General features: G+C 45.8%; 1 protein-coding gene across 6 annotated transcripts in view; it reads right to left on the bottom strand.

The window, feature by feature from the left end:
• Positions 1-2,735: 2,735 nt before the first annotated feature.
• Positions 2,736-24,321, bottom strand: part of SEC16A (SEC16 homolog A, endoplasmic reticulum export factor) — a 45,846-nt gene continuing 24,260 nt past the window's right edge. For 5 of the 6 annotated variants that reach the window (XM_078878068.1, XM_078878071.1, XM_078878073.1 and 2 more), the window contains exons 19-30: positions 23,387-23,756; positions 22,852-23,009; positions 22,077-22,218; positions 21,654-21,742; positions 16,896-17,039; positions 14,846-14,923; positions 14,000-14,056; positions 13,649-13,817; positions 12,743-12,895; positions 11,609-11,844; positions 8,853-8,924; positions 2,736-7,320 (exon numbers count right to left, since the gene is read on the bottom strand). In XM_078878068.1, the coding sequence (XP_078734194.1) occupies positions 7,249-7,320; positions 8,853-8,924; positions 11,609-11,844; positions 12,743-12,895; positions 13,649-13,817; positions 14,000-14,056; positions 14,846-14,923; positions 16,896-17,039; positions 21,654-21,742; positions 22,077-22,218; positions 22,852-23,009; positions 23,387-23,756 (1,740 nt within the window). In that variant the 3' untranslated portion in view covers positions 2,736-7,248. Of the gene's footprint in view, positions 7,321-8,852; positions 8,925-11,608; positions 11,845-12,742; positions 12,896-13,648; positions 13,818-13,999; positions 14,057-14,845; positions 14,924-16,895; positions 17,040-21,653; positions 21,743-22,076; positions 22,219-22,851; positions 23,010-23,386; positions 23,757-24,321 lie in introns of those variants that run through there. The other variant, XR_013640170.1, reaches the window with a different exon arrangement.

The following is a 24,321-nucleotide window of genomic DNA, read 5'->3' as shown; positions in this document are numbered from 1 at the left end:
TCCAACGCCGGGTATGGGGAGAATCGATCCTCTTTAATCGAGACTGACGTTTGTCGCGAGTCGATTCCGTATTGCCTATACGACGCGAGCAAAGAGTTCTTGGAATCGATTCCGTCGGTCCCTGCGGTTGTACACGTTGAGAGCGTAAACAAGGGAATCGATTTGTGGCTTGAGTTTCGGCGTATCTGGAATCGATTGGTATTTTAGGGGGGAATTTTGCTTGGAGTGTATAATGTGGATTGTAACAGAATCTAACATTTAACTCTTTGGAGGGGCACACATTGCATTGTTTCTGTGTGAAGATCGTAGGAATCGCTTAAGGGTCGCGCTGAATACCGATTGCAAGCTGTAAATTCTGGATTAAATCATCTCGCGATGTTACGGGTCGCGATGGAGAAACAAAAGCGCGATTTTAAATCGCAACTTGCTATCCAGCGGCTTGAATGCAAAGAAAATGCTCTTAGGTTTTTTCGGTAAAGTCACGTAGGAAAATAATAATAATAAAATAATAATAAATGAAAATAACTAAATTAAAAAATAATAAAAGTAAAATAAGAATAAATGAAAAAAAACTTCTTTTAATCATGTATTTTCATTTATTTTTATTTTCTTATTTTTTACCTACGTGACTTTACCGAAAAACCTAAGAGTATGAATCCTTGCAGTCACGAAAGCTTCAAATCTAGAAGCAAAGAAAATGCATTGGCTTTGCAGGACGACTGCGTGCTTACATGAACTTAAGCCGTGAGACCCGAAGGACACGCGACTATGAATGAATATATCATACAAATTCACGATATTGCCGCTTGTGTTGGCCAGGACCCCACAGTTTGGACGAAGTGTTGTGGACATTAACAAATGGTTAACCCAACAACAGCATTTGTTTAACAAGCCCAAGCCCAAAGTCACGAAAGCTTTAAATCGAAAGCCCAATTCTGTCGGCGAGGCTAATGCGAGGTCCACTTTCCAGAGGTGTGGACTCGAGTCATGTGACTTGGACTCGAGTCAGACTCGAGTCATGAATTTGATGACTTGCGACTCGACTTGGACTTGCATAACAATGACTTTGTCCCACCTATGAGATGTGGACTCGAGTCATGTGACTTGGACTCGAGTCAGACTCGAGTCATGAATTTGATGACTTGCGACTCGACTTGGACTTGCATAACAATGACTTTGTCCCACCTCTGCCACTTTCTGCCCTGCCTCCTCCCCCCCCTTCTCTCTCCCCACTGCCGAGGCCGATATAACCTCGTGCCACGGCAGATTTACGAGATTTAAATGCCGTCACCAAGTATCCCACTTGGTCACATGTCCAGGATGGAACAGAAATATGGGAACCATTACAAGGGAAAACGGAACAAGAACTGAATCGTGAGCAACAGGGCAGCATCAAAACTTTAGCAGTTTTGTTCTTGCTGTGGTTGTCTCACCTGATGACGATTGCTTGTGTTGCGATCGAAACGTCGGTTAAGATGTTCAAACACCAAATATATGTACTCTTTGTTTTTTCGGTAAAGTCACGTAGGTAAAAAAATCTAAAATAAAATAAATGAAAACTACTAAATTAAATCACGTTTCGGAGGCAACACAAGCTTCTTTCATCGAAACGTCGTGATTTTATTTAGTTTTCATTTATTTTATTGATTGTTTTACCTACGTGACTTTACCGAAAAAAACAAAGAGTATAAATCCTTGCAGTCACGAAAGCTTCAAATCTAGAACCAAATATATGCCTTTTGCAAGGAATCAAGTCTGCATTAACCACACGTACTCGTGGGGAATATGCAAACATGCTCTGAAATTATATGCAGTCTTTGAAAAGGATTGGCATACGCCAGGTGTGATTGTGACCATGATCTTTCCACCCATCATCCCTTCCGTGTCACATACCTGTCAACCCCTTATCAGTGCCTTCCTTATGCCAGAACAATTCAGACCTTGATAATTGTGTTTTTACCCTTTTATCTAGCAACAAAACTGACACCTTTATTTACGAGGAGTCATGTTTGCATAGACCACAATACCTGCAGTCATAATGCAAACAAAAAACATAACTCTGATAATGTATGCACTGTCCTTGAAGTTGATTGGTCCACACCAGAGACAGCTTTCCTTAGAGCCGTCTGTAAATACTTACCCCGACCTCTCATACTCTGATGGTGCATTGTCTTTGAGTTGTGCGCCTTTTGGCGTCATCTGGTCCAACCCATGTGAGACTAGGCTCTAAGGAAAGCTGTCTCGGGTGTGGACCAATCAACTTCAAGGACAGTGCATACATTATCAGAGTTATGTTTTTTGTTTGCATTATGACTGCAGATATTATGGTCTATGCAAACATGACTCCTCGTAAAAAAGGTGTCAGTTTTGTTGCCAGATAAAAGGGTAAAAAAACAATTATCATATTTTTTACTGGCAAATGAGGTACCAATGGTGTAAATTCAGACCTTATTGGTCACCTCGGTACCCTTATAAATCTCAACGTTCATCCTAGTCCCATCAGAAGGGAGAAACACAAATAGACAAAACATTTTTTTTCCCCGAATTGAAACGGCTGTACGCCGTATGGACCTGAAAACCCAAGATCTCTGAATGCGGCTAAACCGTATGGGTTGAGCCAAAGTGTCACCTATCTAGAAATCATCGTTTGTCTGACGATCTCATTTATAGAAAGGATTAGTTTGTTAAAAGTCGGCACACAAACACCAATCAAAATCCAGGAGAAAGTATTTTTGTCAAATGCATTTATTAAACAGGAAACATCCTAAAATGTATTTTTAACCAATTAATGAAGTATCAGATCAGAAATGTGTTTCTGTCAAAGAGCTGACACTATCCAGGGCATTTGTTTTTTCATGCCTATCAAAATCTGTGGACAAACTACCTCAACCAACACTTAACATTATACTGCCATTGCTTAATAATGGAAAAGTTCAGCAAAAATAATATTAAAATAACATTGGAATTAGATTCCAGAGGAATATTCATGCCCAAAAATTAACGTGCAAGTCCACAGATTTCTTAGGCATTTGAAAGGTCTTTGAAAAATCCCAAATTAAAGACTAAAATAAGTACCGTATCTTGAAAAGCCACATTGGGATTTAAATTTGTAATTCCATGTATCCCCAATCCACAGTGGCCGTCGGTTTCAATATATCGAGGGTCACGGATTTAATCGACCACTGCAAAATAATATTAACATTATCGAAATCATCGCAAATTCAAATTTGAGCACTGTAATGCAAATACATGAAAGGCCCCATATACCGGTTAGGGTTCAACATTTTTTTTTTAAAACACGTGGATTGTTCTCTCGACCAAGTCATAGCTTATTGCACGTCGATTCTTTCCGAAGATTACAAACAACATTAATATCCCTCCATCATAAGGTTCAAGAAAGCTAAAATACTTTAATCCTGCCTGCTACTACAACAACGCCCGTGATCATTTTCTCTATATTAATCTTTGAGATCGAGACGTATAAAGTTGTCTAGATTTTTTTTTTTTTAGGATGCGAGCCGGTTTGTACTCCCAGCCAGTCCAGTATAAGACAAGAGAAACAAAATCGAAGATTACCAATCACAACATAGGGGTAGGTTAACAGGAAAGTTTGAAAAGCGATCGGTCAGAAAGCCCTCATTTAATGCAAAGCATCCCCATGGCAGTACAAGCATGTAGAAAAATATGCCTGCAAGCGACGCATTCATCTAGCAGACACGGTCTGCACAATGGGCCCTTCAGCAGCGCTGCAAACTCCTTAAAACGGAAAGTTAACAAAAAAAATCGAACCTCCGTCATGAGATGTAGCCAAACAGGCCCTTTAAAGTCATCAGAACATCTCACGAGATGATTCACAAAGGACTACACACAGTAAACGGATACAGGATTGCTAATACACACTTGGAATCGCTTCTGAGTCTGCAAAATGTTGTATGTGGGTAATAAAGTAGCTAGATGTGTCGTTCGTCCCTTAGACAAAAAATTGACACAAGGGAAACCCAAAAAGTCGTCGCTACATCTTCGTGACAAATTCGCTAAGTTGGCAACCACTGCTCTTCAGCGGGTTCGATGCGCATTCGTGACCTCGGGTCTCAGTCACAGGCTTGCCAATATTCTGTCTCTTTTTGGTGTCACTTCATACATTTGTTTTTTGGTGTAAATAATTGTATTTTTTTGTATTAAGCGTGTGGTAAAGTGATCGGGCTGTGCAGCAAGATCCATTGGTTGTACCGAAATTCTATTTCCCCACATGCTCCCCACCTTTCATCGCCAACCCACACTGACCAGTGTGAAGGAAAGTAAAATAATTCTTACAAACAGCACATCATGGGGGAAGAGGCCCGAATCCAGCAGTGGCTTGACAAATTGGCCGTACAAAATGCATATCCTCAAATATGAAACGTGTCGATAATACAGTTTTACACACAATACGTGTTAAACTACCAGTGCTTTATGAAACGGACTAAGTACAATTTAGTAAGACAATGGTAGTTACTTAGTCAATCATGAAGTGCTATAAATGATCAAACGACGCAATTACTTGGGTTGCGCTGCGTTTTCAGGTTGTATCCAGAGCGGTTTCAGAATTATGTCCGACGTTTTGCTTGGGGTGTTGGGGAGCTTCTTTAGAACAAAACTTCGGACATCGTGCTGAAAAAGTGGTGCCGATTCTAAAATACACGAGATGTATACAGAAATGCAAACAAATCTATGCAGTAGGTATTACCAGGATAATTTCGTTTCACTTCTGTAAAACCGTTCCGTACACAACATGAACATTCGTGGAGATCACAAGAAATGTAGCCTTCAGAGCCTTAGGCCCAGTTACAATGACTTGGAATTCTGAACACCAACTGAAGAAACCGAAATAAAAATTCTTCGCCTAAATGTTATGAGCATTCCTCTTTGGGTCTTTCGGTAAAGTCGCGTAGATAGAAAAATAAAAGATCACGACGTTTCGATCGCAACACAGGCAATCGAAGACCCAAAGAGTATGAATTCCTGCAGTCACGAAAACTTTAAATCAAGAGTTATGAACATTACTTAAGTCATCGGAATTCAGAAAACAAGGAGCCATTATCTTCATATTATTCGCCCATGTCATTTGTTAAAAAAAAGCAAACTGTCTGGGCCATCAGCGTTGGCAAACGGTTTGCATTGGGAAAATCAGCATCATGACATTTATTCACACAGGAGAGTGTAACCGAGCCACATTTCTTTTGAACGAGGGTCCTGATAAATGTTGATGCGGTCTGACGTTGTTGCTTATGCGATTTCCACAGAGCAACTTACGGGCAATTTTTTCAAATTTGGCAACGCCGCTGTAGTGCCCGTGCGAGGTGCAGTGCAACACGTGAGGGATATTACCACTTCCTGGAATTTCCCCACTCTTTTTACATGAATTGTACACGAGAGATGTTTGGACAGTGGCTTCAAATTGAAGTTAAGGCACCGCCACATGATGACATTTAGGAGAGAAACAATACAATATGAATTTAAAACTTAGCAAGCCTAATAACAGGACATAGAACGGATGCAACTAAATCACCATTTCCACTCTCAATGCTCATATACAAATATATTAAATACTCTAAATTATATCATGGGTAGCCATTAAAGTGGTTTCGTCACCAGCACCTCTGCTCTACACTACACGGACCGGGGAAAAGGCTCAGTTTGTAAAAGTAATATAAAAAGAGCGCTACATTTACAGCTATTAATGTGATGTTATAATTGGGCTTTCAGTGCCAATAGATGGAATGGCACTAAGATTATTAAAATATGGTTTCTATATTTCTTTACCACATAACCCACTGTTCTGAACGGCAGTGTTGTATCCTAGAACAGCGGATTAAAACCTCAATTCAGAATGATCCTGTATAAATCACAACAGTGTTTATTGTTCGCCATCACGTGCAGAAAACGATTTTCACCACAGACGTCACTTATGCTTAGACGGCCTCAGCACAGCTCAATGGAGAACCAATGCTTCCCTCAAATGTTTTTTTTAACGCAAGGCTGGCTTTAAGATAGGCAACACAGCTGTCAGATGGCAGTGAGAAAGTTGCTAGCTTCTGCTGGGGTGATTTTGAACGTGTCTAAAGAGTTAGTGTATTGGGCGTATTCGGTGATAATATACGCAAATCGATTCTTCGTTAAGAATCAATATTGCTGCCGCACCCATTAAAATAGATGTTTATTTTTGCATACGATTGTTTAAATGTGGCTCGTGTGAGCATGACCCCACCATGCGAGGTGAGCAGTGACCCTCTGAGCAATTGCATCGAATGGGAAAAAATATTCCTCAAATAAACACATCCATCCCTTATAAATTATTCAACTGCAACCAAACATAACACAATTAAATCAAACAAAAAAAGTCGAAACGGGGAAATAAATATAGAAACCAAAATAAAAACTTTAAACCCAACTTATAATGCATTTGTCGTGACATGTGAAGCGCACACAATGGAATGTGTGCCGCTGTGTTGCGTGTTTGGTGAAATTCTTCACGAGCCGCCGTGGTCTCGAAGAATAGACGGTTGTTCCTCCTTTCAGCTGCAACAACCAAGAGACTGCTCACAAGGCATCGCATTTGTCAAATATAAGCCACGGAGAACAGTCGTGAGGACAAATACCCAACACATACACCTAAAAGAGGAATGTGTAAAATGCCATGTTGCCTTTGGGGCCATTCGACCAGCTGTTTACATCATTATAAACGCCCCCACAATAGCGCAATATATGCATTTCTGTTTAAATTAATCACTTATTCGATTATTTTGTCAGACAAACTTCTCAAAATACACCACAAAAGTTTCACTGCAATGTAACCTCCCACGTCTCGTGATGGTGAATGCTTGCTACCTCTCAGCCAGGCGATTGCAAACCAATCGAATCCACAGCGCCTCTTTTCTAACGTGAACAAAATAAAATCACCAGACACCTCACCTTTATTCCCAAGACCAATTTCCTCTTTATTTTTTCTTAAGAGCAAATGAAGCACTTAAACCGTGACCACCACCCAGTGCTGTTACAGCACAGGTTGGGGTATGGCTTACAGCATTCACAGTCAACATTCAGACTCTAACCTGCTAAATAAATTCCATCAATATCCATCAACCTTTTGGCGTGCGGTGCGTGTATGTGCGGGCTGTTTATATATTTATTAAAATTCTTTACAGACACTGAGAAGGAGAAATTCGCCATCATTTCGCAGTGCCCGGCGTGAAGGTGGCAATGCTCAGACTACTTCATGGCGGGGTACTTGCGCGCTCCCAACCGACCCCCTCTCTGGCCACCGGCTGGCATCCCCGTGGGCTGAGGAGACAAAAGCAACGCGTCGATGGCATTTAAAGGTGAAAAACAGTAGGGTCACGTAGTCATAACTAGGAAAGAAGGACCGGGGTTCGATTCCCCGACTAGAGCGCCTTTGCTGTAGAGGTTGTACGCTCTCCCCCTGGTACTGCATGCCTATCTTTTAACAGGTAGGAACAACAGGTTCCACACTGCCCACCAGGGATTATTTGTCTGTCTGTCGTGCATATTTGTCTGTCGTGCACGAATGCGCTGTCCAACCAAGTTCCTACCTGCCCACTCCGAAGGAACGTGTTTTAGGTTCTCCAGTATCCTCACATTGCTAAAAAGAGTTCCATAAAAGTTACCCAAAACTACAAAAAACATAAAATGCAGGTTGGGCTAGGGGGAGACAGGAGTCCATCCACAGGCAATCACAGCTTTGGATGGATGAATAACTGAACCCTATGGCGATACCCCGGGATCCCATAAGCCCCCGGCTCTCGCATAAACTGCGTTGCGACGATACGGCAATCTATTCCTCTCGACGAGCTCTACACGATGCGCTAATCAAAGTTTTGTTGATGACTACGTCAATTTTGGCAACGCCAGGTGCTTGGTGAAGAACAAGAGGATTGATTTCTGGTGGGTCGTGGCGTTTATGTGCGCAGTGGGACGGAGTCGCCAAAAAGAAAAAAATTATTTACGATTTGGACTTCTGCTTATTCGGGAACCCCGGGGTCCCGCCATGAGGTTCAATGAAACAAGAGCATTGTGATGATCGATGTCAAAGAAATGTGACGGTTGCAAAACAGAAGGAACGAACTGCTGCTGATCTTGCACAACAGAGGAGCGTTGCGCAACGTGTGGGGACCTTTGCCCCATCTGGCTTCAGCAAAATGCCGACGTGTTTACTGCATACGCAGCATGAACCACGATCATCTCTGCTTCTATTAAAATGTAAGCAGTGTAAAGTGCATGACAGAATACTAGCGTTTTACGTTTCACGGGTACATCAAACCCATATTTTGCAACTTCATTGCCTTACATTGCCTTTACAAAATCACTTCCCCCAATTCATTGCCACGACGCACATTTCTCCCCCGTTCTCCTGTGGAGTTTGGAGATTCACTTGCATTGAGACGCTATATGCATCCAAACTATACGTGGTGCAGACAAAAGTGAGGGACCTTAGAAATGCAGAGTAAATTATAACAGATGCTCACAATGTCCATCGTTGCTTGGACACATGTCTCACTCACAAATTAACACACAGGATGCTCGAACAGTACTTTGACATATCCACATTGACCTTACCTTACCGCGCTCGTATTTGTGCCTTCGGTTCTTCAATGTCTCCGGGATGATTGGCCATAAACGATTGATCTCAAATGCCCCCACAGAACAAAAACCAAGGGGCGCGAGGTTGCGGTTAACCCGAGTGGCCATTCAATGGGACTTCAATGGGCAAATTTTCAGTTCATTTCTTCTCTGTACATACCAGACAACAGTATATTCATGACCTTTGCTGCACCCTGTCCTGCATTGAGCCTCACCTGTGTGAACTGCGTGGGGTTGAAGAAGGGCACAAACCCTGCAGCAGGGCCCTGTGGCTCGGGTGCATTCGCCTGCGGATTTGCACGAGACAAGAGGTCGCGACGTTACACAACGCTCATTAAAAATAAAAATGCTTAAGAATCTTTTAGTCAAGTTTAGCAAGAAGCATTCTCACTCGTGTAGAATTGAGAAGCGTCCTGGGGAAAAATGCTGATAAACAAGTTTTATTTTAAAATAATACCCGCTTCTGGTTTCAGTTACAATCCACTCTTGTTAGATTGTATTGTATCCTACGGCCACAACATCCACACAATGAACTTTACAATTCCCTCGATTCATCCACTTAATGCATCTGCTCTTAACAAAACTCTTCTTTCTGGACAAATTAACATTTGTGGGTTATCAAGTTTCTTTCCAGGACACCCTTCAATTGCACATATCTATTTTTTATGAAGGTTACTACTGAGCATAGGGCCAAAAGGCCTAATAGCAAAGCAAATGACAACAAACAGCACGACTGAAGGTGTGATAGATACGAGTTAAAACATTTGTTGAATTGAGCAACGTTATTATAAGAACTTTGGGAAAAAGCAGTCGATGGCAGGGAATTTCAAAGTCAGCCACGCAGCAAAGGCTCGATTAACTACACTTATTGCGAAGCGTCGTTGCATAGACAAGCACTTTTTTGTGAAATTAACTGAAACAGACGGCATTAGCCACAGCGTGGGCAGCGCGAGTCAGAGTAAAGCACTGGTGGAGAGAGGGTGCAGTAGAAAAAAGGTGAATGACTTCACAATATTGGAAGTTCACCTTCAAGTATTCCAGCCAAACAATGAAGCTCATGGTAGAACCCTACACAGAGTGACTTAAAATCTGCTTTGGACGCCGAGGTCTGGAACTGTTGCAGCCTCACGACACTTTAAACTACACTATACATTACACTATACACTACGCACTTTACTGTTACAGTCTGACGTCACTATACACTAAACCAGTGACATGGCCAGATTTAGTTTTTAGAAGGTAAATCATCGAAAACACAAATTAAGCATGGGCATGTGTGTACAACTACTTTGTTTCATCAAACCTATGGATGTATTAACATTATAATTGTTTTTACGATTGAAAACAAGGCTGCAGTAAAGGTTAAGAACCACTGTACTATAATATACACTACACACTACTATACACTACACTACACACTACTATACACTACTATGCACGACACACTACTATATACTACTATACAATACTACACACTACACTATACTATACAATACTACACACTACTATACAATACGATACACTACAATACAATACGATACACTACAATACAATACGATACACTACACACTACTATACACTACACTATATACTACGATATACTACACTATACACTAACACTACACTATACACTACTAACACTACACTATACTATATACTAATATACACTACACACTACTATACACTACACTATACACTACTAACACTACACTATACTATATACTACTATACACTACACACTACATTATACACTACTAACACTACACACTACTATACACTATACTATATACTGCTATACACTACACACTACTATACACTACACTATACACTACTAACAATACACATACTATATACTACTATACACTACACACTACACTATACACTACTAACACTACACTATACACTATACTATATACTGCTATACACTACACACTACTAAAGACTATACATTACTATACACTACACTATACTCTTACGGCCTCACGTCGGTTCCCTGCTATCGCTCCCTCGGTGTAGAACTCTCTAATCCCTTTGCACATCCACATCATCAAATGCACTCGGACTTTTAAGAAACATCTAAAGGCCTCTATCTGTGTTGGTAAGGCTTTCGAGCAGCCATCAGCTTGGCTCCGCACCACTGAGTTGATGACTTGTGTGCAAAATAATCATTATTATCACGACTTGAAGGGTGACACAGCTGGAAGACTAATAATATGGGTGTGGCCAACAATGAATGGAAGAGCAACTCAAAAGGGAAATAGAGTAGCTCGTGTGGTAGGTACATACATAGGCTGTATGTCCCCAAATCTGTCTGACATGAGTTTGAAGCTTGCATGACGAAAATGTATTTTCAAGTAACAGTAACGTAAGCTGTCAAAAGGACCATCAATATGGATAGTGGTGTTGGGACTGACGTCACAGTGACGAGGAGTGGTATAATGGCAAGCCTAACGATTACCTCATCATCTTTTTTCATTAACAAAGTTCTGAACTCCTATTGGGCAGCCCAAACATGCAGCCTTGGCACGTATCAAGAAGGGATTTGAGCCGTCTTCTTTTAAATGACTAAACATCCGTTGGCTTTTAGAAATAACATCACAGGCATAACCCAGTCTTGCTTCTCAATACTAATAATAATGTGCCCTTAAACAATTCTCTGTTGAGACATCACTGCTATGTCCTGTGTGTAAAGTGACATATAAGGCACGGGGGACCCTCTGTTAAAACTATAAACTAAACAATTTTTTTTATTTTAGCAGGTAAGGCCCACCGAGCTCTATAGCTCCTCAGAAGCGACCTGGCCACATGAAAGCTCAACGCGTGTTGTTTCTAAATGTAGAGAAAAATCGACGCGACCAGGGGGAGTACTGCAAACTCCAAATGTACAGGGCGTCAGAGTCGGGATCAAACCCACAACCTATTGTATACCAGGCGAGGTAGTTAACGCTTCGCTACCGTGTTGTCACCAGACCTGTAGGTGGGGGCCTGGTGCGTCGGTGTGGGTGCCGACGGGCAGCGCAGGGCCGTCCGCAGCCCCTGCAGGTGGCATCTCCTGGGGCTGCTGCTGCTGTTGTTGCTGCTGCTGATGATGATGTTGCTGCTCTTGCTGATGCTGCTGCTGCTGTTGTTGCTGCTGCTGCTGCTGCTGATGATGTTGCTGCTCTTGCTGATGCTCTTGCTGATGCTGCTGCTGCTGCTCGACGGGCACTGCACACGCGCAAACATTCGGATCCCATTGGACTTCAGGAAGACGAGTGGGCCTTGTGGCCAGTACAGATATGTAGGGTAACGCAGCCTTGTAGCTTCCACAGATTTGTAGCCAACAGAGCACTTTCACTCACACAAGCCCAGTAGCTGACACGAGTCTATCAAGTAACAGTTTAGTTACAAACACACGCGAGTAACTAACGCACTCAAACACTCGAGTAAGTAATAGAGCCCAGCAGCTAATATACTTTGGTGGTTAACACAGTCCAGTTGCTAAAGCAGTCTAGCAGATAAAACACTAGTATTTGGCACAATTTAGTAGTGAACACATTAACACTCTAGTAACAGTCCAGTAAATAAGAGCCCAGTAAATATTTATGTATGTTGAACTTCTTTCGCACCATACATAGCTAACCTTGCTAATCGGAGGTGCGGGGAAGCTTAATGATTAACACTCCAGTAGCTAAATGATTTGAGTAGATAACAAAGCGTAGTAGTTAACACCATCTAGCAGCTAACATGGTCCAGTAGCTAACACAGACCTATGGTTAACAGCCCACTACATAAAGCTTTATCTGCTTAAGCAGCTCTGCAGCTGGGCTGCTGTGGAGCTTCATTGGCAGTTCAAGGGCAGTGAAGCAAAAGCCATTGTTGTACTTTACTATGCTCCCCACTTTCACCAACCTGCACTAAGCAGCATCGTGAGAAAAAGTAAAATAACTCAATAGGCTCACATGACAAACGGAGGCCCTTGTCCAGCAGTGGATTGACAAAATTGCTGTCCGTACGTACCTCGTGTGTTGTTAAGTATGGGACGAATCTCCCCTCTGTCCTGCGGCCTAGCTGACACTGTGCTGTGACTATTCCGGGAGGGGCAGGCAGGCGCACTGCCACCTACCTGGGCCGGACGGCACAAAGAAGTTGCTGCTGAGATTGGCCATGGGGGCGAGCGGAGCAAACATCTCCGGAGGTGGCGCGGTCGTCTGCGGCGGCGCAGCGGCACCACCGGGGTTCATCACGTCCACGTAGCGGCCCCGGCCGCGTGCGCCAACTGCTCGCGTGGGCCAGAGGGGGACACGTCACGCGCTCGTCACGCGCTCGTCACGCGCTCGTCACGCGACCGTCACGCGACCGTCACGCGACCGTCACGCGACCGTCACGCGACCGTCACGCGCTCGTCACGCGACCGTCACGCGCTCGTCACGCGACCGTCACGTGCTCGTCACGCGCTCGTCACGCAAAGGGACGAGTCGATATGAAAGGGTTTTAGCACTTACGCTAAACCCGGTTTTCATAGTTGGCCACCGACACGCTCCGGCTGTACACAAATGTCGGGGTGAATTGTCGGGGGTGAGATGTAACACTCGGGGTGAGACGTCACATGCGGGGCGAGACGTCACGTGAGGGCGAGCTGCTAGCTCAAATAAATGAACAATAAACTGCCAAGCGTAAAATAGAATTGCTGTTTACAGATTAATGAGTATATAACAAGGAGGGAAGATCAAAGATCCCACGTTTGGCTTTAGAAAGTTCGAGGGCAAGTGATGAAAGTGAATTTATGAAAGTGCCAAGTTCACATTATGGCCCTTCAAGAATTCCAGGGCAAATGATGTGAGCAAATTTTTCATGAAGGCCATAAAGGAACTCATGAAGACTGAATGATAATCACCACATGCCCGACTATGTCTTTGCCTTGCGAGCGTTGAGAATGATTAACGCCTCGCAAATGACATGCAAAATAAACGATTGTATGGCGGCAAAGCTAAGAGTTGCGAAGGCGCGCGACATCACAACGCTCGCTCACCGGCTCTGCGAGAGAACATATTGACCCCCCCCTGGGGGGCAGATGGTGCTGAGAGCCCCCCAGGGCCCTGTTGACCCTGCAAGGGCCCCATGGAGCCAGGGGCGGCGCCGGCGCCGGGGAGTTGGGCCCCTTGCAGAGCTGAAATTGGCGGCGGAGGTGGCGGCTTGCTCTGCAAAAAAAACCCCACCACAGTCCATCCTCACATTAATACGTGTTTCAATTTGGAATAATTTATTTTATTACAATGAGTGATCCCAATTCCCCTGCGAGCGAGTGCCGTGCTTACGGGTTTGTAAACCCGTAGGCTCGGCACTCGACTGCTCGTGAAGGCTGCTCCCTGTGCTCTCGTACCTCATCCTCGGGCTCCTCCAGGTTGACCCATTTTTTCCTCTTGTCATCCCACACGATCTGAGACGACACGCGCACACACACACACACACACAGGTGCGTGAAGACGGTTTTACTCCCCTCGACTTAAACACAACCCTTTTCCACCGACGCATCCGAGTCACGCCAGGGTCATGTGCCGAACCAGGTCGGCGCGGGTTAGGGAAGCTCAAAGTTATTTTTCCACAACAGAAGCAGAGCCGTGCCGCAGACGTCACACGACGAGTCGGGATGCGTTGTACTGACGCCAGATGCACTGGACCCATCATTAGCACCATCCTTCGGTCCTAATCGGCCCTAAGCTAGGTTCGGATGTCTCGTAAGGCCAGCGTATGATGGATTTGTCACAGCTCTGCACGGCAAATAACGAGTAGAAAACCACCTGTACCCTGAGAGCCCTGCACTGGCTTCGCTCAGACGTGCCAGTATAAAATGGATTTTACACTTCCCCCCAGAGTGACTTTTGCCTTCAAACCTCTGACTGGAAGGGGGGAACAAGATGTGTCCCTTAATTGGTAGGGAGACGCAACACTGATGACCACGATTATCCATTTTATTTCGCCTGTGACCAAATCAACCGATTAGCATGGTTGACTACGTACAGTTGTGCGAAACAAGCTCAACATAAAATACGTACGTATCGCTCTAGGATGTATTTTTCTGGTTGTACCGCGTGTTGTTCGGCACAATATCCGACATTTCACTCCATATTCTGGCAGCTTCTTTCGGAAACAGATTCCGCATTGTCTCACTCTTACACATTAGGCAAGACGTGCGATCTTGCATATGGTGTCTGGCAGCGAGACTCACAGATTTGTTTTTGTCCTCCGGCAGATGGGCTTCATTCTTCTTTGGGAGAAGCCAACTGAACCAGCCGCCTTTAGACCCCTGCGTGTGCACGACACGCCAGCCACACAGCACACACACACCAGGGACATGCGGGCAGGGGAGGCAGGGGAGGCAGGGGAGGCAGAATAATCAAATACAAAATTTTCCACTGATCTGTGTTATAAATGTCATTTCTGTACGATTCCAATTATTTTTATAGTCAAAAATCGCCAAATTTGTGGAGCTCCGCTGTAAATACAGGAAGAGACGAGAGGTGAGGCAGCAACGAGCTCAGCCTCCCCTCTGATTGCGCAACTCCTCAGTAACTGGATGGAGTGCGGGCAATAAGCACATGCCTGTTACTATCTCAGTATGTCACCAATGTAATATTTGTACGCTGGTCTCGTCATGAAACTGCAATGAAAAAGCACCAGGGGAGGCAGCTATCACATCTGCCTCACTGACGGGGACGTGTCTAACACACCCCCTCAGTAAGGATACGCCCCCCTTGGCGAGGACACGCCCCCTTGGCGAGGACACGCCCCCCTCAGTGAGGACACGCCCCCCTCAGTGTGTGAATCTGGCTCTGATACGAGCCAGTGCCTGCCCAGCCATTGACCTCACCGCACGTCACTGACACACACAGGCCAATGGTTACAACGCTTCACAAAAGTCCATAATCTCTGGTTTTTTTTCGGTAAAGTCACGTAGCTAAAAAATTCTAGTAAATGAAAACAAACAAATTTTCATTCATTTAATTTTTTTACCTAAGTGACTTTACCGAAAAAAATATACGAATCTTTGCAGTCACGAAAACTTCAAATCTAGAATTCACTAAAGTCATCCAGCAGGTGGCTGCGAAAAGAACCATGTCCTCAAAATAAGTTTGGCAGATATACCGTGTCCCTGCGTATTACGGAGATTTTTTGGGGATCACTAAAAGTATTCAAGAAGTCTTCCACAAGGCGACATTTGTAATAATTATTATAAAAGCATTGCAAGTAATGTCAAGACTGTAAAGAGAAGTGAATGCTATGAATTGTACGGCATTGAAATGCTATAGAGCAATTTAATGGACAGCATTTCCAGAACACTGAGGACACACCATATACACTGTTTGATATGCGAGAATGAGCGGCTCAGCATGGTGCACGGCGACTCAACACTGGGCTGTTTCGTCCTCAGTGTACAGCATGCCATTGTAATGCTGTGCGAGCCTATCCACATTGCATGGGCAGTAGCGTAGCTAACGAATGTGCAGACGATGCGCATCTGCACCACCTGAGACCAAAGATCTACGTCCAAAATCTCTTCAGGTGATCTCGGGCATACAGAGTAGGGGGCAGTGCTATACAACCCACCCTGCTGCAGAAGGTAATGTCCGTCGCGTGACAAAGCCATATTTAAAATTCTCAAGAGTTAGAATTTAGCCAAACTTAAATACAGAACAAAACATTTCATGTGATGTTATTTAAAAAAATCTATCATCGAAGTCCACAACACTCCCTACATTTGAGAACGCAGATTATTCACAGGCGGCCATCTGGATTTGTATCGAGGTTCTTGGCATTGCCAGCTCAGCGCTCTGACATTCGAGCCGCCCAGCCATCTCCTCGCGACCGCTGCACGACGCTCAATGCTGAGAGCGAGACCTCGGGCGAGGTTCATGAGGGTTGTGAGGGGTGTGGTCAAAATAAAAGACAAAGATTTCCCGTTCAGCCTGAACAGACTGTTGGGGCCAGTGCTGTTAATGAGAAGCACCTATGAAGGCTGGCACGGCACACGAGCGGGTGGTTGGCGAGCACCACGCCCGACCGTCTGTCTTCCCCAGTGGTGACGTTTACACACCGCACAAGGTACTCATTTGATGCCGAGTCGACCTAGGGGAGGCCCAGGACAGGTTCAGATAATCATCACTGTTATTGGTGTTGGCCATGAGCGGGAATAGAACTTGGGTCGCTGGATTTGTCGCGCAGGGCGCTAACCTCGGCACCACCCCCCCCCCCACGTCCGGGCAGGGTGCGACACCCACCTTAGTTTTGTCTGCGGGTTTCTCCTTGTCCTTCTTCTCCGTCTTGTTGGAAAGCAGCTTCGCGTCGGGCGCCATCGGATTGCTGTCCACCCCGATGGAGTGGACGGATGACTCCGACAGCGTGCGCGAGCGCCGGCCCGTGGCCTGAAAACACCGGCGCAGAGGCAACGAGCGTGTGAGCACACGGAGAGGTGCGTTCACATGTGCATGGAGATACATGGAGTGACAGAAGCAATGTATATGTATATATGTATGGAGGAAGAGAAGCACAGAGACTTGGGAATGTAATGACGAGCAGAGATATTGAAAGAGAGAATTGGGGATATATTGAGATGAGCAAAGAGATGCGGAAAGAGAGAAATGGAGATATATGGAGTGAGAAAAGCAGTGAGAGATGTAGAGATGTATTGAGAGGAAGCAGACAAAATGAGAGAGGAATAGAGTGAAATTGAATCTTTGAAGAGAGAGATATACAGCATCAGAGATGCAGTGAGAGCGAATGAGAAAGAGAAGCAGAGTAAGCCAATCAGCCAGCATGTCAAACGTTACATTCTACGAACGTACATTTTTTTGGCCTTTTAAGCAACACTCTTTTAAGGTTTTAGCGCAACTACCATTTATAATATGAAGGAGTTTTTGATTGCAATAGAGGAGTTTGATATAAATGCCGTTTATGCAGTTAAATTATTTCTGATTAACATTGTAAACAAAAAGGTATGCTTTAAAAGATCACCAACAAACATTCAATTATTCACCATAAACCCACCACAAATATTCACCCCGCAATCATCAGGTCCAACACCAACAATCACCGGACACACCAGAACAGAAGGGCACTGACCAACAAATCAAAGTGAGTTTCAGAGAGAGACCATGAGATTGTTTAAGACAGACACAAGACACCGTCACCAAGACAATATTCAGATATTATCGTGGGTCAAAGCCACCAATGTCACCACACCACGCCGCCGACACTTTATACGAGGCATGCTACCACCAAAGCCACTCCACGTGAACGCACCCCCTGTATCAAACAGATTGACACATTCCCAGACAGACCACCTGAATGATCATTCATTGGTGTTAAATCACTGGACATTCAGCCAGGGACAATTAATTTCCCCCCCCCCTCCATTCAATCCGCTTCCACTTGCATGGCCGATTTAAATGACCACCACATCGCACAACACTGACGTTGAGCAGTAACTCTTTTTTTCATGAAAATATAAATGCTTCAAAGGATATTTGTAATTTGGATAGAAAAAAATTCTGTTCAGCGCTTGAGCCACTGGACAAAACCCGTCCAAAATTTATCAAATTTCATGACACGCATCTGTCTAGATTTTGCGCGTAAATTTTGCCATCTTGACACCACTTGTGCGATGGGCGGCCAATCAAAGCAGTCACGAACAGTGGGAGGAGGATATCACGCGGGGCATGCGACACCAGATGTGCGCCGAGAGCAGCACACTTGCGTACCCTGTAACTCGACGTCTCCGACAGGCGCGAGCTCCGTCGCCTCTCCTAGACAAACGTCACACACGCCGGTCCTTGGGGACACAAAACCTCCCGGACAAACCGAAACATCGCCATGCAGTTCATTGATATGATGTAGAAAGCCTTGTCCGTCTCAAAGCTTGCCCAGTGGCAGGCAGTGCGACGGCACCTGGGGCCCACGGCTCGGAGGGGCCCAGGCGACGGGCCACAAATAGGTGGGAAAATCAACATGGGTTTAACTATTTAATTATTTATATCAGGGCCCACACCAACCGGGCTATGCCACGAGGCTTTCCCCTCGTCTCAATTGTTCTGTTTGTCAATCCATGACACTTGAGTTGCACTTGCGTGCATTAAGGTCACACTTGCATATACTGCGGAAGCTGGATATAAGCAGCACAGTTCTTATTGTAATAAAAACAGTTCTCATACGATCAACACATCCTTACATTTGTGGAGGGGGAAGGCGAAGGGCGACTTCTGATACAAGCACACCAGTCCTTACCCCCAAGGGACATGCTATAACCCAGTTTCTCCCGAATTAAGTTAAGGAGTACGATGAAATGTTGCAGGAGCCTGTGTATTCTGTTGTTTCATAATGATGCACATGATGTACTGGAACAGTTGATTCTATACAAACACGATGTCTAAACACAACCACATTTTAAAAGAAGTCGCTCCAAAGGGACGCATGCTTTAACACGAGACTGTGAGGAAGAGAGGGGGGGGGAGCCCACGGTGCAGCACCCAGAGACCACGAGACTGTTCCAAACAGACACAAGACACCATCACCAAGACAATATTAAGACATCATCACGGGTCAAAGTCGTTTGATGCCACCACACCTTGACAATGCTCTTTCTACAAGGCATACTACCGCCAAACCACTCCACATGAACACACCCCACACGCATCACCAAAAAGATTGACACATTCCCAGACAGACCACCTATGAGTGGTAATTAATTGGGTTTAAACCACTGGAAATTCAGCCAGGGATATTGTTTTGCCCATATTCAATCCACTTTCGTGGCTCATTTCAATGACCACCAACACCGCAGAGCACTGTCAAGCAGCAACTACTTTTTGTACGAAAATACAAACACCTCAAAAGATGTTTGGAATTCCGATATTAAAAGTTCAGCAGACCTTTCAGCTCACTGCTCGAGCCACTGGACAATACGCGTCCAAATGTTACTCAGATTTCACGTCATCGATTGTCTAAGATTTTGCAATATTTAACGAATACTGCTCATGCGGTGAGCGGCCGATCAAAGCAGTCACGAACAGTGGGAGGATATCACGCGGGGCATGCGACACCAGATGTGCGCCGAGAGCAGCACATTTGCATACCCTGTAACTCGACGTGTCCGACAGGCGCGAGCTCCGTCGCCTCTCCTAGACAAACGTCACACATGCCAGTCCTTGGGACACAAAACCTCCCGGACAAACCGAAACATCGCCATGCAGTTCATTGATATGTGGGAGCCTCGTCTGCCTCATTGTTTGCCGAGTGGCGTAGCCACCGAGTGCAACGGCACCAGGGCCCACGGATCGGAGGGGCCCACAAATCGCAGGGGCCCAGGTTCCGGGCAACAAAGGTGGGAAAATCAACTTGGGGTAGGGAATACATTTTTTACATTGAGGCCAACAATGATGTTTTGCAGGTGTTCGTGCATCCCATTGTTCTCCATATGGATGTACACAATATCCTGGAATCATTCTATACAACATTTTTTTTACACGATTTAAATGGAACGACATTAAACAAGGAAACATGCTTTATTGCGAGACTGAGAAAGACGGAGATCTTACTCTTCTTATTCTTTGGGTCTTTCGGTAAAGTCACGTAGATAGGTTGATATTTGATCCTTTTGGCGGTAACCCGGGGTACCAAATAATCCAAAATGGCCTAGGCAATTAAATATTTTATTTCTGGGACACTATTTTTTTCCAAGGGTGTACTTAACTCCGCAACTGGGGTACCAATCAATCCAAAATCAGTGCCACTCCGCGATGTCGAAACGCAGCGAGGACGAACGCGCCGAAACTCTGAGCGCTCGTATGCACCACAGTGCATCGTGTACAGCTCGAGATGAGTCGATTGCTGCATCCCCGACCATCAACAGACTAAAAATGACTGCATCACGGACATTATGCGAGACACGGGGTGCTATGGTACCCCGGGGTACCGCCATGAGGTTCATATGCTGGTGGCGATGTTACCTTGCATAACACTGCCAACAAGATGGTGTGGGAACTCGATAAGACGTAGAAATAGCTTGTTAATGGAGTCTGCATGGAAACTGATTTTCACCTCACTAACCAAATGATTCTTCATTATAAAAAATGTTCTTAACAAACATAAACAAAGATCCCCGTATAGACTTAGCAGACTGTTGGGGCAAGTGCTGTTAGTGAGCCCCTATGAAGGCTGGCACGGCACACGAGGGGGTGGGTGGCCAGCACCACGCCTGGCCGCCTTCGTCTCCCCAGTGGCGATGTTTTTACACACCGCACCAGGTACTCATTTGAGGCTGAGTTTACCTATGGAGGCCCAGGATTGGGTCAGATAATTGTCACTGGTGCTGGTGGCCATGAGCGGGAATTGAACTTGGGTCGCTGGATACGTAGCGCAGCGCGCTAACCGCTTCACTACCGCACCGCTCCCCACGCTTGAATACTTTTAGTATTGTGCAACCATTGGTTACCAGGTTGATATACTACTGAAAAACACCACCGACCTTAAAATGACAGCGTCAGTACAAGTCAGAGTCGTTAAACACAGACGGAATAGTTTGATTGCTGAGGCCGAGGCATACGTGTCCGCAAACGGAAGAGGGCACAGAAAACATGAAGACTCTTCTCATCGGCTCATGATCGCCGCCACCGCCAACATCATCTGTTTCATTGTAATACAGCACCTTCCTCCTGCAATACAAGTCTTTTGAGTGTTATCCCCCAGTGTGCCGAGGGTGTTCGCCGAGCACTTGTTTCCTTAAACATGTAATACACGCGTGCTAAAACACCAACGGCAACAACAGCCGTTGGTTAGGATCCTCCTGGAAAACAAAAAGAGTATTGGTATTCTGTGAAGCTTTCCTAGATAAAGAACATGAGTGATTAACATAATATATTCAACTGCGTAGTGTTGCAGCAAGAGTACTCTACTCAGCAGATCGAGGACGACTGCGGCGCATACACACACACCCACCCACCCCTTCACACCCCCCCCCAACACGCCTCCGCTAGCCAACTCACCATGCGGACGCCATCATCAAAGTGGTCCCTTTGCTGGTTCGTTGGCCCTCCGGCGCCATTCTCCTGCACCGTCGCGAGGGAGGGATCACCTGCGGGACACGCCATGGAGCCACCCCCCACCCCCATCGTCGTTCAGCTGGGCCGTTACCACGTAAGGCACATATGCACATGTACAGCCCTTTCATCCATCCACTGCTGGACGAGGGCATCACGGCGCCGTGTCAGGTTGTTGGACCACAAATGTGCGACATCACGATAGGGCATCATCTCGTCGTACTTGCAAACATAAATTGTCGCTAAACAAATACTTTCAAGGTTAAACCACACTGTTGGAAAGCATTGCAGAATCCGTGCATATGCATGATTATTATTCCTTATTCTTATTTAATACGTGCAGTAGACACCATTAGAGGGAGCGTGTACCTTGCTGAAAACTCATCTGCTGTGCATGTTGCGCCGGGGCCTGCAGAGTTTGCATCCCGTATCCCACGCTCTGCGGCTCCCCACTGTGCATCGCCATCCCCGCAGCTCCATACGAGGTGGCCTGACCCACGTAGCCAACACCCTGTGCATGCGAGAGACAACAGCTGGGTAAATCCTCTGATGCAATCGTCATGAAGCAAATTTGTATCCCATTACAAAAAAAGGCACCTTTATACTTGACAAATACTGCCCAAAGACTTTTACACAGCCACACCCACTCTGACATTGGCCACACTCACTATCCAGGTCGCCCCACCCATTATCCAAGCAGCCCCTCCCCCACTATCCAAGGTAGCCCCACACACTGCCCACATCTTGAGTCAAGCATGAGGCCAAATAGTTGCTGAACCGGGACAAATTCCCGACTTTGGCAAATTAATTTGCGATACCGGGGACAGGAGGACGTTCATTTAGTTGTATTGCATCTGCCGTGTCGACATTCTTAAACCCGTAATCAAAACGATAAAGAGTTAAAATCCCGGTTGGGAGTCAATCCAGTTCTTCCTCCCTCCAGTGTCATTAAAAAGTACCACGGAGAATAACCCCCACATCGTAATAAGGCATTTCCCCCACCGAGTTCTATGTACGTATGTTGAACTTTGTTCACACTGTACGTAGCCAACCGTGGTAAATCGGACTTGGGGGCACTTTAGGTAGGGAGATATTTCCATGAGGAAGGATATCATTGACACGTGAAGGGCAAGTGCTCGTGCACCTGCATGTGAGGCTGCATGCTGGTGGGTGGGTAGCCCGGGCCGTAGCCGGCCTGCTGGTGTGTGGGAGAGAAGCCAGGAGATCCGCCGTCCGGTGCAAACGATTGCTGCTGTCCAGGGTGCTGAGAAGCGGCTTGAGCGTCGACGCCGTGGGGAATGCCTGACGGAAACGCACCACACCGTCGCATTAACCCCTTAGCAATGTACTTACAATGGACATGAATGTTCAGCAGTTCATTGCTAATTTGCACAATTCGATGCGTGCGTGCGCGAGACTCCAGAGGAAAACCTCTCGAGGCTGGCATATTTGGGAAGAGAGCCTAACATGTCCGGCAAAATAAGTAAATGACAAAAAAATATAAATTTTGTACATTCCTGTATTTATTTCAGATAGCCTTCTGGCTTATACAAACTTCCAGCTTACACTGAATTCCCCTTTACTAGAGTCTGGGGCTTACAGATTTTGACTGCATTGTAAATCTACAAATCAAAAAATCTTGACAAGCCAAATGCAATGAGATTAACAAAAACAATTACCCGGCTGCATGAACTGCACTCCTTCAGATCCGGCGTGCGCCTGTTGCATCGCAGGCGGCATCTGATGCACCAGCGCCTGCTGCGTTTGAAACCCGCCTGCTGGTGGCCCTTCGCCCAGATACGTTGTAGGCGGGACCTGGAACCCGGGGGGCGGGGCCTGCATGCCAGGGGGCGGAGCCTGCATGCCAGGGGGCGGGGCCTGCATGCCAGGGGGCGGAGCCTGGTGGGCAGCGAACGGAGGCTGCTGGGGCTGCGTTGGGGGCACGTTGAGCTGCTGCTCCGAGGACGACGGGGTCACGATGGAGCTCGTCTCGCTCGAGTCGAAGCCGTGCGGAGTGTCGCGGCCCGAGCACGGCTGGATCAGCCCCTCCTGGGAATGGCCAAAGGAAAAAATATAAAACAAGCTGGCAAAAGCACTCCGTTAAGGGAGTCTCCATTTTGTCCCCCTGCCGCCTTCCCTCAGGGATGGACGGAAGTTAATTACCGCCTTACGGGACTATGACAGGTTGATAAGTTCACTAATAGCGTCCAAGTTATTCCTTCCTAGGTCCTCCTCCCTTTCCTTTTTCCATTCGCCCTCCACCCCTTCACCCCACTCCCTCTACTCCCTTACTTAAGTTCTGCATCCACCTACCTTCTCCTCCCCACATCAAAGTACAAATACCCCGCTCAAGTTCCCCCACTCGGTAGGGCAGTGAACCCAATCTCTTCCCTCCTTGAAGTTCTGGAGCACAGAGTTTGGGATTTACGTCCGCGGAGTTTCTGTACCATGTACCCCCCCTTTTCCCAGGTCACGATTCGTGCTTCTACAGAAATATACGACACAATTCTACAACTTAATTATCTGCCGGGTCACAGAATAGACTTAGCGAGCGTTGGCGGGCAAGGTGATTAACGTTATATCATGACATCATATCACTTCGAAACAGACCTCT

The sequence above is a fragment of the Lampetra fluviatilis genome, chromosome 49 (assembly GCF_964198595.1).
Source record: "Lampetra fluviatilis chromosome 49, kcLamFluv1.1, whole genome shotgun sequence".
Taxonomy (NCBI): domain Eukaryota; kingdom Metazoa; phylum Chordata; class Hyperoartia; order Petromyzontiformes; family Petromyzontidae; genus Lampetra; species Lampetra fluviatilis.
Note: the sequence above shows the minus strand (reverse complement) of the source record. Positions and strands in the feature narration are given on the sequence as shown.